Source organism: Symphalangus syndactylus, chromosome 3 (assembly GCF_028878055.3).
Source record: "Symphalangus syndactylus isolate Jambi chromosome 3, NHGRI_mSymSyn1-v2.1_pri, whole genome shotgun sequence".
Taxonomy (NCBI): Eukaryota; Metazoa; Chordata; class Mammalia; order Primates; family Hylobatidae; genus Symphalangus; species Symphalangus syndactylus.
Window position 1 is genome coordinate 139953067 of NC_072425.2, and position 15382 is coordinate 139968448.

General features: G+C 41.4%; 1 protein-coding gene across 16 annotated transcripts in view; it reads left to right on the top strand.

The window, feature by feature from the left end:
• Window positions 1–3064: 3064 nt before the first annotated feature.
• The window catches only part of JHY (junctional cadherin complex regulator), a 92162-nt gene continuing 79844 nt past the window's right edge, over window positions 3065–15382 (top strand). For 3 of the 16 annotated variants that reach the window (XR_008656792.2, XR_008656793.2, XR_008656794.2), the window contains exons 1-2: window positions 3065–3225; window positions 6045–6475. Coding sequence is in view for 13 of the 16 variants with exons in the window: in XM_055273520.2 (XP_055129495.1) it covers window positions 6132–6475 (344 nt within the window). In the remaining 3 variants the exon portion in view is untranslated. Of the gene's footprint in view, window positions 3255–3422; window positions 3619–6044; window positions 6476–15382 lie in introns of those variants that run through there. The other 13 variants (XM_055273520.2, XM_055273519.2, XM_055273523.2 and 10 more) reach the window with 10 other exon arrangements.

Sequence of the window (15382 nt, forward strand, 5' to 3'; positions counted from 1 at the left end):
CTGGCATGGTTTCTGTCTCCTTACTGACCCTGACTACCACTCGTGTTGGTTATTCCACCCTTTAGTCATGCCAAATACTCAGGACAGCCATTACAAGGGCAGAAAGGGGAAGATCAAGCCCAGAGTGTCCCACGCTCTATGTGTGACTAGTCTCTGCGAGTAGCTGCTGGATTGACAGACTCCTGAATCACGTAGGGACCACTAATTTTTGGAAAAGCCAGTTAAAATCTCTTCTGGATAGTGCAGAAAACACTTGAAGAGTCTAAAGAACCACAGCATCAAAAGTAGACAAGTGTGAATGACTCAGCATTGATTCTCTAACATATTCTGGAAGCCACTATTAGGACTAAATCCTTTTGCTTGAAATTTGCTTGCATGTTTGCAGTTGCTATAATAATACCTTGTATAATATACTGGGCAGAATAACACTAATGGTTTCAGCTACCTTGCTTTTATTTCTTCTACAGATATTGAGGTCCTACTGTGTACTCATAAGACAAGGTCCCTGCTGCCAAAACAGTAAAAAAAAATAAATAAATAAAAAATAAAACTAACTCAAATAAAAAACAGAATAAAAAGTGCTAAAGCTGGGTAGTAAGGACATTTTCCAATTTCCTACGTTTCCTGTCATTAATGAGGCAACTGGTATTGAAGCATTCTTTTTTTTTTTTTTTTTTTGAGACAGAGTCTCGCTGTCGCCCAGGCTGGAGTGCAGTGGCACATCTCGGTTCACTGCAACCTCTGCCTCCCCGGTTCAAGCAATTCTCCTACCTCAGCCTCCCGTGTAGCTGGGACTACAGGCGTGCACCACCATACCCAGCTAATTTTTGTATTTTTAGTAGAGATGGGGTTTTGCCATGTTGGCCAGGCTGGTCTCAAACTCCTGACCTCAGGTGATCCACTCGCCTAGGCCTCCCAAAGTGCTGGGATTACAGGCATGAGCCACTGTGCCTGGCCGAAGAACTTATTTTTTTTTTTTTGACAAGGTCTCACTCTCACACAAGCTAGAGTGCACTGACACAATATTGGCTGACTTCAGCGTCAACCTCCTGGGCTCAGGTGATCCTCCCACCGCAGCCTTCCAAGTAGCTCGGACAACAGGCACACACCACTACGCTCAACTAATCTTTAAAAATTTTTGTAGAGACAAGGTTTTGCCATGTTCCCCAGGCTGGTCTTGAACTGTTGGGCTCAAGCAATCCTCCAGCTCAGTTTCCCAAAATGCTGGGATTACAGGGTGAGCCACCGCACCTGGCCTCAAACCAATCTTTGAAGATAGTTATTCAAATCTACTTGTTGTTTTAATGTGAAGATAATTCCTAATGCTTCCTTTCTTTATTCTTTTTTGAAACCTTTTTTAATAGTGAAATATTCTACCCATACATAAACGTACAGCTCAATGAATTTTTACAAGATGAACATCTATATAACCACCATTAAGGTCAGGAAATACAATCTCAAAAACATTCTTCTCCCTACCTGCCAGAACCGACCACAATCCTTCTAACTTTATGGGAATCACTAAGTGGGTAGTGATTCCCATAAAATTGCTTTTTTGCCTTTTTTCATAGTTTCCTCCACTAAATATGGAGCCATAATCATTGTAGAGTGCAATTTAGCCTGTCTTTAATTTATATACAAAAATCATACAATATGTATTTTTTCTGAGTTTTTGTTGTTGTTCAAAATTGTGTTTTTAGTATGCCTCCATATTGTTACACGTAGTTGTATTTCATTCATTTTTTTTTTTTTTTTTTTTTTTTTTTTGAGACGGAGTCTCGCTCTGTCGCCCAGGCTAGAGTGCAGTGGCGCGATCTCGGCTCACTGCAAGCTCCGCCTCCCGGGTTCACGCCATTCTCCTGCCTCAGCCTCTCGGAGTAGCTGGGACTACAGGCGCCCGCCACCGCGCCCGGCTAATTTTTTGTATTTTTAGTAGAGACGGGGTTTCACCGTGGTCTCGATCTCCTGACCTCGTGATCCGCCCGCCTCGGCCTCCCAAAGTGCTGGGATTACAAGCGTGAGCCACCGCGCCCGGCCATTTCATTCATTTACAGTGCTGTGTAGTATGCCAGTATAGGGAATAGCATAATCTAGTTAACCATTCTTTTGATGGATAGCTTAGTTATTTCCAGTTTGCATGCACAGGAGCACTCACTTCTTAGGGTAAATACCTAAAAGTGAAATTGCTGGATCCCAAGGCATACATATCCTGGCTAATGTCAAGCCATTTTGCAAAATGGTTGGTTGCATCGGTTCTCACGTCAGCCCGCAGAAGGTGAGGGTTCTTTGTACTACATCCTCCCTAGCACCTGACGCTGCCACACGTTTCAACTTTGGAATTTTCAACTCAACTTATGATGAGTGTGGTATTACTCGCTGTGGTTTTAATTGGCCATCTTCTGATTATTATTATTATTATTATTATTATTATTATTATTATTTGAGATGGAGTCTTGCTCTGTCGCCCAGGCTGGAGTGCAGTGGCACCATCTCTGCTCACTGCAAGCTCCGCCTCCCGGGTTCACGCCATTCTCCTGCCTCAGCCTCCTGAGTAGCTGGGACTACAGGCGCCCGCCACCACGCCCGGCTAATTTTTTGCATTTTTAGCAGAGACGAGGTTTCACGGTGTTAGCCAGGATGGTCTCGATCTCCTGATCTGATCAGCCCGCCTCGGCCTCCCAAAGTGCTGGGATTACAGGCGTGAGCCACCGCGCCCGGCCTCATCTTCTGATTATTAATGAATTAAAGCACCATTTCAATAAACAGATATTTATTGGCCATTTAGATTTCTCGTGTGTTTGTGAAATACCTTTCCATTTACCCATTCTTTAATTGGGTTCCTTTTCTTCTTGATTTGTAGTAGTTCCTCGCGTATTTTAGTAGTTTTATTTGTGGCAAAGATCTCCTCCCCCGGGCGGCCTCTGCCCTCCGGCGCTGGGAAGTCCGAGCGGCGAGGCAGCCTCTCCCGGGGCGCTCGGGCTCCTCCGGCTCTGCCCGGATGTCGTTATTACGGCCGTTTGCAGCCTCCGTGCCAGGGCCGGGGGTGCGGTTCGGGACGCGGGATCCTAGGTCGGGTCCTGCCCCGCCCAAGTGGCGCCGGCGTCTGTGTTGTCTGCGGTCTCCAGGGCAGCGCCGGGGCGCGCGGGGGCCCGGGCGGCGGCGGCGGCGGCGGCGCGAGAGGATGCGGGGCCGCCCGGGTCGCGGCCGCGGAGGAGCGCCGGGCAGGTGACGGGCGGTGGCCTCCCGGATCCAGGGTGGGCGGCGCGCCCGGGGAGGGAAACGGGAAGGGCTGACTGGGGATGGGTACGGCAGGAAACCACCTGAGCAAGCTGGGGAGGAGCCGGCGCGGGAGGCTTCGGGACGGAGTGGGGAGCGACAAGGGGGCGAGGCCGCGCCAAGGGGCTGGGGGGCCGCGATCCGAGGCTTCGGCGCCCGGGCACCCAGAGCAGCCCTGTTACCGGTCAATTAGGACCGGTCCCGGGCACGAGGCCCTCCGACTCGTCACTTCCTCGACCTCCAAACGCCGCTTGTGACGGGCCTTGTTCCTCAGGAACAAGCAAAGGTAGAAAACAAACCGAACGCCTCTAGTGGGCAGCTTCCGGCCTGTTTCAAACCAGGGTTCGTTCCTTTTTCTTTCAGGGTTCGTTCCTTTTTCTTTACGATTCATCTTGGTGAGCCCAAGCAGGGCTCCTTTTCCCCTCCAGGAGAAAGTTCGTTTGCCCCATGCTAGTGGACTAGACCCACTGCAGGGATCCCTTGGGAGCTGGCCGCTTCTTAGTCCCTAGGTGCCATCGGATCTATCTCTGTCTTGTTTATTCAGGAGACTGATCACCTCTCTTGGTCAGAAATTTCAGCGGCACAACCTTTTTTTTTCCACTGGACGGGAGAAGGGAGCCACATTCATGAAATTTAAACGCCCACTTTCTAACTTATTCAAGCTGTCAGCTGTTCCTTCTTCAACCCCATGTTTTCGTAAGATCAGGCCTCCACAGAAAACCCAGCTTTTGTGGCGTTTGGCTTTGCTCTTTGCATACTTTAGCAAACTTCAGGAATCTGCTAACATCAACGAAATTATCTTCTGTGGTTACTGTTTTATTATTTATTCATTCCAAGAAAGCTTAGCCTATTTCATTTAAGAAGAGAAGTTCAAGGAACTGAATTATTTTAAGAGTAATTCTAAGTTGCACCATAACGCTTAAGTTTGCTCTTCAGGATCTCAAATTCAGTGACCTTAGCTCTTCCAGTAAAACCGGTGTTAAACAAGCTCTTTTAGTTAAAATGTGTTAGTATTTGATAGATTTGCTGCTTTCTTGGCACATCCTAAAAAAGCAACAATTAAAATAATAAGGCAGAATGCAATATGTATTTTAAAAATAAGAGACAAAATAATACAACAAACCAGTCTGTAAAATTAGAGAATAATATGTTAGTCTACCAACAGGGCGGACTTTGAGTTCAATAGAAAACTCACTTCGTGTGTATTTACATATGAACGTTCCCTTTTGCCTGTTGTTTGTTAAGGTGCTTTCCTCCAAGGATTTGATGATGCTCCTTGCAAACATTAGCAACAAGGTCAACATTATAAGCAGTCCTAGGAATAAGGTTGTGTCATTTAATTAAAGTTAGGATTTGCCAAAAGAACAAGAGCAAGCCATTAAGACAAATTTTACAGTAATTTCTAATGGTAAATGTTTCTGTTACCTGACTCACAGAAAAAAAAAAAAAAAAAAATGGGTATAAAGGCAGTGAGATAGAAAATAGACCAAAATAGAAATGCTAGGTAGAGATGAAAGGAAGCACAATCCAAAAACATCATGTCCGTTCGGTCCTACATGAACTCAAAGCACCCTTTCCATGGCTCTTTATAATGACCCTTAGAGACAGTGAAGGTTCACTTGAATCACACTCGTAAGTGAGTTGGAAGGGACTCCAGCTAACTCCTAGCTGTAATTCAGGCCAATCTCCCACCCACTCAACTTTCCTCAGGATAGCATCCCGTTCAGTAATGTAGACCTCCAGGCTCTGCTTTGAATCGCTCAGTGGCAGAATTCACAAGGCCACTAAATCTTTTGTTGAACAGTTTTATTTATTTTTTCTGATAGGGTCTCGCTCTGTTACCTAGGCTGGAGTGCAGTGGCACACTCTCGGCTCACTGCAGCCTCTGCCTGCCCGGCTCGAGTGACCCTCCCACCGCAGTCTCCTGAGTAGCTGGGACTGCAGGCCCATCCCACCGTGCCCACTAATTTTTTGTATTTTTGTATTTTTTTTTTTTTGTAGAGATGGGGTTTTGCCATGTTGCTCGGGCTGGTCTTGAACTAACTAGACTTAAGTGATCTGCCCACCTCGGCCTCCCAAAGTGCTGGTATTACAGGCGTGATTGTTGAACAGTTTTAATTGTTATTATGGGTTTTAAAAAATACTGGATGAGGTTGATCTCCATTTATATCCACCTAAATTATATGTTCCTATCTAGTCACAACCTGGCTATCAGAAAGTCTTTTCCAAATGATGTTGCCAGCCCAAATAGGTCTAGGAACAAAACAGCTTCCCCATTTATAGTTCCAACTATGGAAAGCTACACTCTTCTTTCTTCTTACTTTACTTTCCAAAATGTAGCCCCTGAACCTGTTTTACTCTATCTATGAATAACTACGAACCGTATTTATATTGCCCGTAGTTATTTGGGCATTTGAAATAAGGCTATCAAAGTACTGTCCATAATTAACCATTTGTCTTGGTCCAGGCTTGTCTGTAACAAGCCCTTGGAAGCTAGAAATAGGAATCCACTTCCAAGCAGCCATTTATTTCATCAATAAAACTGCATTCGATTACTCAGGCTGCTTATGAGCGCTACATCAGATGTGTTTCTGCAGAGAGAAAAACAATTGTTTTTCTAATAGACCTTTCTTATACACACAAAAGGGTGCATACAAAAGCCTGCACATAATCTAACAAGGTTCTCTTACTCATTTAAATATTTGATTAACGTTGACATTATTGAGATTTTAGTAGTCGCAGAGTAACATAAATATAATTTTTTTTAGGTAATGCCTTTGTGAACCACAACTTTAAATATCAGCCAACTGCTCCTATCAACAAGAGTATCCCGTTAATTTTTTGCATTTTTCAAGATGAGTAAAAGTAAACTAATTCCCAAGCTCTCTATTCAATCTCCTGTCCGTCATACCAACTTAAATGTCCAGTCCACACACCCACCTTTGAAGAAAGAAGACTTACATCGGATTTCAAAAGACTCCTTGGAATCTGATTCAGAAAGCCTCACTCAAGAGATTATGTGCCATTCTGAGTTTGATGATCGAATCCGGGACAACGGTTTGGAGCCCGACAGCTTAGACGAGGAGGAAAGCCCTCGACGGGGAAGCCTGCATGAGACGGAAGAGGAAGCAAGTGGAAAAGCAGCTCAGATGGCTTGCGAGCAAAACCACCATACCTGGGACCAAGGCGCCAAAAACAGGTAAGGAATTGGCTTGTGTAAGAAAATAATGGGCTCTAAAATTATTATTAAGTAATTACTGGTGTCATTCCAAATCAGAGTAAGGGCAGGTTGCCCTAATGAGCGCCGTATGTGAGACAGGTCTCCAAGCAGCCAAGGATAGCTAGGCACCATGTTTTTTCCATATTCAGATTCTTTTTTAATTAGAAAGTGCAATGGGTATTAATAAGGGCATTTGCATTTCTCATACCATTTATTTCCTGTCCATATTCCAAGCGTCTCCACACTAGAACCTCACCTAGGAGAAATTCTAGAAGGCTGGGTATGGAAAAGGATGTGGAGTCAGGTGGACTTGATTTGGTCCAGGCATTACTGTTTAGTGTATAATCTGGAATAAATTACTTAACTCTTTTTTTTTTTTAAATTTTATATAGTATTAAATATTTACAATAGAGATGGGATCTCACTATGTTGGTCAGGTAGGTCTTGAACTCCTAGCCTCAAGCAATCCTTCCACTTCAGCCTCCCGAAGTGCTATGATTACAGGCATGAGCCACCATGCCTGACCTACTTAATTCTTTTTTTGGCTCACTTTTTCAGGTCTGTCAAATAACCTGACTCGCCTATCTCACAGGATTGCTATGAATGTCAATAAAGTACAAATAATTAGGGGTAGAATCTTACTTGGCCCATTCAAAGCTAGTAGAGGTCTACTTCTCAGGGCTTGTATGATCATATAAAGATTTAATCTAATAACCAGAATTTAAGGGATTTAACCTTGGGCTATGAGCTACCAAAAAAAAGTAAGGGAATATAAAATAATGTGTGATATCACTCTGTTACAATTGAGGCACTGAGGATATGATAGAGTACAGAAGAAGGTAAAAGCTATTGATTAGGAGGAGGTTTTAGTGTGATGGTGAAGTACATGGTGTCTGAAGCAGACCATTTGGGTTCAAATAGTGGCTCTTCCACTTACTAGCTGTATAACCTTGGCCAAGTCCAATTATGTTTCTGTGCCTCAGTTTCTTCATCAGTAAAAATGGGATAATAATAATAGTTAACCAGTTATTATGAGGCTAAAATAAATACATATAAATTGTTTAGAATAGTGACTGGCTCCTTATAAATTATATTGTGTTAGATTTTTTGTGTGTGTGGGACGGGGGAGGAGTCTCGCTCTGTCATCAGGCTGGAGTGCAGTGGCACAATCTCAGCTCACTGCAACCTCCACCTCCCGGGTTCAAGCGATTCTCCTGCCTCAGCCTCCCGAGTAGCTGGGACTACAGGCGTGTGCCACCACGCCCAGCTAACTTTGTATTTTTAGTAGAGACGGGGTTTCACCATGTTGGCCAGGATGATCTCGATCTCTTGATTGTGTGATCCGCCCACCTCGGACTCCCAAAGTGCTGGGATTACAGGCATGAGCCACTGTGCCCGGCCGATTTTTTTTTTTTAATTCAGGCTGAAATATATTAAGGAAAGTTTATTGGAAGGCCTAGAACTTGGACAGGGTCTTGAAAACAAGCTAAGATCTGGATAATAGAACAGAATGGGAGTGACATGTTTGTGGCACATTAGAGAGCCCAGCTGGATTGTGGAGGATTTGTTTTGAGTGTAGGGAAAATAGACTGAGTAGGGGTCTGATTATAAGGGGGCCTTAAAAATGTGCTTATAGTATTGGAAGATAAATTTTCAGGTCTTGAAGTGTAACCATCCTACCACAGATGAGGATATTGAGTCTTACAGAACTCAAATGACTTGTCCTTGGGATACAGTCACTGCAAGGGCTCGTGTGGGAGCGAGAAGTAGAGCCCAGTCCTGAGTCTTTTCTTTCTTTCTTATCTTTCTTCTTCCTTCCTTTCATCTTCCCCTCCCTTTTCTTCGCTGGGGATATCTAGTTGAATCAATCTCATAAGTGTCTTAGTGATATGTCACAGTAAAAGTGGTAAGAGTTGTCACCAAGGTGCTAGAGGTGGAAGAGGCGTGCAGGACAGCTTCAGAGAGACAGACACCCTTGATTGGACTAGGCTGAGAAAGCCAGGCAGAGAGAATACAGGTTCTTGGGGAGGGCAGTGAGATGCAGCAGCATTTAAGGAAGATTATTATGCAAGCTAGTGCATTTTGAATTAGAGACTAAACACTCAATGGGCAAAGAGACTGCTGGATGGATATGACAGTAACAATGACATCACTTTTTAAAAGCCTATCTTAGTTTCACTCAGTTCTCCATCACAATCCTGCAGGGAAGTTGCTGCTTTTCCTATTTTACAGATAAGGAAAATGAGGCTAACAGAGATGAAGAAACTTGTCTAAGGTTATAGTGCTTGGAGGATGTCCTCGTTTTGTTACTGATGCTGTTTTTTTTTAATCGTGCAAAAATTCTAACCTATAGAAAATTACAGAGAAAATACAGTATAACCCTTACTGCCATATTTGTTTCAGACATATTTTTAAAATTGTAAAAATACAGATGAAGTTTTCACGTACTCCTTCTCAAACTCATTCCCTTTTCTTCCCCCTCAGAGGTAATCAATACATACTCTTACATGAGTGTGCATCCTTCTCACCAATCTTCCATTCATTTATTTCATAGGTAATCTATAATTAGTGGATAAATATGTATCTATATATGGATGCATGATGCCCATTTTGTTCAGTCAACATTATGTTTTTGGGATTTGACAATTATGCCTTTGAACTAAGACCATGGTCTTGGTTGAATATTGGTGAATATTTAGTTTTTTTCCAGTTATTGTTATTTCAGACAATGCTCTGTGCATGTCCTCGTATGCCTCCTTGGGTACGCATGCAAGAGTTTCCTTAGGGTATAAATCCCCAGGAGTGGAACTGTGGTTCATGGGTGACTGGACATCTTCAACTTTACTCACAAGTGCCTGCAAGTTACCAGTCCTCAGAATTATTGTCTTTTTAACTTTTGCCACTCTGATGGGTTATAAAATCCTGTCCTATTATAGATTTAAATTACTTTTCTCTGATAACTTGTGAGCTTGAAAATCTTTTTACATGGTTTTAACCAAATGAGATCGATTTAGACATCCTCTTTGGCAACTGGTTATTTTCATTTAACAAAATACCTTTGTGTATCTTGGGTATCTTCCTGTAGAGTTGGCTTTCCGTATCCATGGCTTTCGCATCTGTGGATCCAACCAACCACAGATCAAAAATATTTGGAGAATAAATGGATGGTTCAATCTGTACTAAACATGCACAGAGACTTTTTTTCTTGGCTTTATTCCAGAACAATATAACAACTATTTACATAGTATTTACATTGTATTAGGTATTATAAATAGTCTACAGATAATTTAAAATATATAGGAGGACATGCATAGGCTATATACAAATATTACCCCAATTTATAAAAGGGACTTTCTCATCCCTGGATTTTGGTATTGGCAGGGAGTCCTGGAAACACTCCCTCACAGATAACTGAGCGATGATTATATTTATATGTTCATAGTACATATGTACAAGGTACATAGTATTCTAATATCTGGAGGTGCCATTATATATTTATTCAGTCACCCAAGGGTGGACTTTGGGATGTTCCCAGTTTGTTTGTTTGTTTGTTTTGGAGACAGAGTCTTGCTCTGTTGCCCAGGCTAGAGTGAAGTGGCACGATCTTGGCTCACTGCAACCTGCGCCTCCCAGGTTCAAACGATTCTCGTGCTTCAGCCTCCCGAGTAGCATGCGCCACAACGCCCGGCTAACTTTTTCTACTTTTAGTAGAGATGGGGTCTTACCACATTGCCCAGGCTGTCCTTGAACTCCTGAGCTCAGGAAATCTGTGTACCTTGGCCTCCCAAAGTGCTAGGATTACAGGCGTGAACCACCACCCCCGGCCCCAGTTTTTTTTTTTTCCAACAAAACTTTAACTGAAATTATATATACATAAATGAAAGAATTGACAGGGTTTGGTGACAGATTAGATATGAGGATTGAAGGAACAAGAGAAGCCAAAGATTAGGGTTCCTATAACAACAGCTAGCATTTATAGAATGCTTATTATGAGCCCATTTCTGTGCTAAACACTTTACATGTATTATCTCATTTAATCTTTATTGCAACCCTGGTAGATACTATCATGATCCCATTTTGAAGGTTGCAAATGAAGCTTTAAAAGTTTATATTATACCCATTCATTGCATCTAGTGAGCGGTGGAGCAGAAAACTCACGCAGTCTGACTCCATGGCTCCAAACCCTGTTTTTATCCTGGTTCTAAGAGATTTATAGTCTCCTAGGTAATAAATGGGAGTAGTTTTAGTTATAGAAATGGGGCCACTGGAAAGGAAAAATCTCTTGCAATGGATAGGTATTTTTGTCTGCATTTTTAAGATGAAGAAACCAAGATAAGGATCCATTAAGTGACCTCATTTCCCCAATTGTTGGGTTTTTTTCTCCTTTTGTCCAGTGCTCAGGCACCTGACTTTAACCCTTGTTCTTACCAAAGGACAGTTTAAATACAATCTAATATATTTCAAAATGAAGAATAATGCTTACAAAAATCAAAATTATGGTTAGATTCTTGGTTTTCTCATTCAGAGATCCTCAAATAATGCTGTTTTCCTCAGATTGATTTGCCTTGGACATTTTTAATGATGAACTGTAAACCCTAGGGTTAGAATAGGTTATAGCCCTAGTCATTGTTTGGCTATATAGTGCTTCATACACCGAAATTAGGATAACCAGTTCTCCAGTAAAAAGGAAAACAGAACTGAAGCATTTGGGCAAATAATGCCTCGAAAATATTATTCAGGTGAGCGTTTCATTACTGGTCCCTTTCCCTGCCTCATGTTAGTCTTCGAAGCCTCTGCTAGGCACACTCTTGCTTGGATCTGAGTAGTTTATGAGCCATGAAATAGACAAGGAAATTGATCTCAGACTCTCAATATGAAATTCAAGTAGGCTTTTATTTCTGTAAAGTAGATGGCATTCTGGGAATTGTAGTTCAAAAAAAAAACTGTCAAAGCTTGCCTTAAAACCAAGGAAAATTTCTTTCTTCTTGCTTTTATAATCAATAATTTTAAAAGCTGCCTGACAAATCACTTGAGTCCTACACTTGTGTTTTGATGTTACTAGAACCTCCTCAAAGCAATTATTCCCTTGTATCTGACCAAAGTCAAGCCATAGTTCAATGTATATGGATGAGGGAAAACCTTTTACTTAATGGAATTTGGAGCAGCATTGACTGTAGTGAATAAATGAAGAGTGGAGAGGGGATCTTCACGTGATAATCCTTAAACCCCACTCCAGAACTGGCCTTACGACACTCAGCACTCACGAAGAAAGAGATCTGTGTAATTCCTAGAGCATTAGAAACAACCTCTTCAGTCCTGGGGACTTCTGAAACCTTGTATATTAAAAAAAAAAAAGAAAATCAGAGAGCAGCCATACAGTACTTTATGTGTGTTTAATAAGGTCTTGTTAACAGGAATATTTATATAATTAGCTACCATTTGTAAAACTTTTTGCTTTATATATACAGTCTCATTTATCCTTACAAGAGCCTCTTGGATAGGCATTATTATCCCCATTTTGCAGATAAGGGACTGCAGATGTGAGAGCTGTATAGGTATACGTAATTACTAGATAGTAGAGCCGGAAATTAAATTGACCTCTCTCCAAACGCCAAAGCCTGAGCCACTAATTACAAGTATTTAGATAGGTAATCAAGGATTGAGCTGATAAAGGATTCTATTTCACCATCTAGTAAAAATTAAAACTATGACAATTTCAATATAGATTAAACTGAGGCCAGAGTAAATATGCATGTAAAATGATAAACTTTAGGAAAGTAATAAACATTTTTAGAGGATACTGTGACCTCAGAGTAGATAGACATGAATTATATTTTCCTTTGGGCTGGGAGGTCATAGTAGCCATTATTCTTCAGCACTTGTCCTGGGAAACAAATGTTTTCATGCAGTGAGGTCTGCAGTGCTTTCCTGTCTGATCACCTCGGACCATAGCCTCCACAAAAGGGCCCATATTCTGTCTAAGAAACCACCTTGTATTATAAATTAATAGGAGGGAGATAGGCACATGAGGAATTACTAGTTAAATTGAGTATCCAGATTGTCTGAAAGTTAAAAAAAAGCGACTCATAATAATCTGCATTTTTTTTTTTTTTTTTTGAGATGGAGTCTCGCATTGTCGCCCAGGCTGGAGTGCAGTGGGGCGATCTTGGCTCACTGCAACCTCCGCCTCCTGGGTTCAGGCAATTCTCCTGCCTCAGCCTCCCGACTAACTGGGACTACAGGCGCGTGCCACCACACCTGGCTAATTTTTTGTATTTTTGGTAGAGACAGGGTTTGACTGTGTTAGCCAGGATGGTCTTGATCTTCTGACCTCGTGATCTGCCCACCTCGGCCTCCCAAAGTGCTGGGATTACAGGCGTGAGCCACCGCGCCTGGCCAATAATCTGCATTTTTATTTTTGTATATAATTGTTTCTCTCAGATGCTTTCATGTGTGTTGTTTCTGATTAATAATACGAGAGTCAGGTGAAGTATTGAATGATGACTTCTAGGGCTTGAAGAGTGGCACTGTATAACCAAAAGAGACCACAGGTAGAGAAAGACTTAGGGAAGACCAAAACTCAGGATTTTCATTTCCCCCAAATTTCCCAGGCTGTTTTGTAGAATGCATCTGGAATATTTAGGCTGAGACTAGACTACTGTCTCTCCTAGGTGGTGTCGAGATTTTTTTCGTACTGGTTAGGAGATTAAAGAAGCATCTGAAGTTAGGTCTAATATGCTAGGACTATTGAGAACATTCTAGGAGCTTTCAGGAGTCAACTTTCATTCCCATTGCTTTCTAGCAACATTCATCCACGTTGTTTTCTGTTGCCTTTTATTAGATTTTCAATTTAAGGCCATTGTTTTGCCAACCTCTTCCAATACATTACACCACCTGCCATGTTCTAGAGGTTTTCATGCAGTATTCTGGGAGTAGCTACTAGCATTTATTTATTTATTTCTGATCACATGGGAATAGTTATATCAGAGGAGTGACTTTTTGTTGCAGGTATTAGTCATTTCAGTTTTCTGTTTATTCATTTACTCACAAACTATGCTTTAGTTAAACCCCGACACACTCCTCAGAGCAGGCATGGTGCCATCATAACAGATGAGCAGTCATAGAGGGAAGTAAAGGGCGTGCATGGGCATGAATTGTAGCTATTAAAGGCTGAGTCCCCGCCAGAAATGCTAACGCCATGGTGACTCCTGAGGCTTGTTGCCCCCGGAGACAACCACTAGTTCCTTTCTAGGTTATTTCAAAACTGGGATGCATTATTGTGTTAAAATAAGTACATACATAGTGAGTTCAAAACCTCATAAAGTGTGATTTATTTAAATTTAAATGACCTATAACGCTGTGAGTTTATCAAGAGGATCAAGAAGATTGTAACGAAATTACTAAAGGGATGCTTTAATTCATGACCTTTGCCTCTTCATTTATTTCTACTCCCTGACAAGTTTGAAAATATAGAAAACTTTAATATAATTTTTTAATATATGGAATTAAAAATAAATGATTTTCCCAACACTTCCATATATTGCTAGGTTTTGCCTGATAGGCCCAATCCAACTAATAAAGTAATGGATTATTAGAGCTGTTAGGGCTCTCAAAGGTCAGCCCATTCCCTTTATTTATTGTACAGAGGGGGAACCCAAGACCTAGAGTGGTAGAAAGACTTGCCCAAGCTCACATGGTTAGTTAGTGCTTGGACTAGACCCCAGGTGTCAAGACCACTCCATTGCCTCCTTATGATATCACAGCTGCCTTGCAGTTTTAATGCTGCTAAATCTGGCATTTAAAATATAAGAAACTTGGCCAGGCGTGGTGGCTTACGTTTATAATCCCAGCACTTTGGGAGGCTGAGGCGGGCGCATCATTTGAGGTCAGGAGTTCGAGACCAGCCTGGCCACCATAGTGAAACCCCGTCTCCACTAAAAATACAAAAATTAGCCGGGCCTGTAATCCCAGCTATTCAGGAGGCTTAGGCACAGGTATTGCTTGAACCCAGGAGGCGGAAGTTGCAGTGAGCCAAGATCACGCCATTGCACTCCAGCCTGGGGACAGAGCAAGACTCCATCTCAAAAAACAAAACAAAAACAAAAACAAAAAGCCACATAAAAGAAGAAGAAGAAGAAACTCTACCTAAAGAAAGTGTAAGCACCTGCACATTTTATAAATCTAGGTCTCTGTCTCTTAGCTATTATTTTGGAGAATGAAAAAAACACTCGAGCCTTCCTTGGAAAATGTCTGGCATTAGCACTGTAAGCTGTCATTGAATGAGAGGAATTATGTTTCTAAATACTGTATCATACAGCATTTCCCTTGTGAAGATGCAGCCTTGCTTTCACATGACATAATCTTAATAGAAGTGAGGTACTAGAATTTTACATTGCAATTACAAACATGTCTTCTTTAGACATTTTTCATTTAACTCACAGATTGTTCTTGAATCAAGACTGGTACTATTAGGAACCCAGGAGAAATATCTGGTATTTTGCAGTCACAAGTCTGTTATCAAAGAAAAAAAAAAGGACTTTGGTTGGAATTATCCAAATTATGTATTTTTATAAATAAAATTCACTAAATAACAATCCAGCCTCTTTAGTGTGTTCCTATAGACAGTCTTTGACCTTCATTTCATTAAAGCATCATTTTTTCTATTAAAATGCTTAAATTTTTAGCAAAATAAATGCCTGCATTAAATAAAATTTTCTGGATTGCAAATAACCTTCACAAAGCATTTCAGCATATTTATGCAACTGTTTTATTTCATATTTACAGAAGTGAATTTTTAATCTTTTGGATTTATTTCATTTTATTTACTTAAAAGCTATTGATAAGAAGATTAAGGTGAGCATAGAATTCAGAAATCCTTGGAAACAA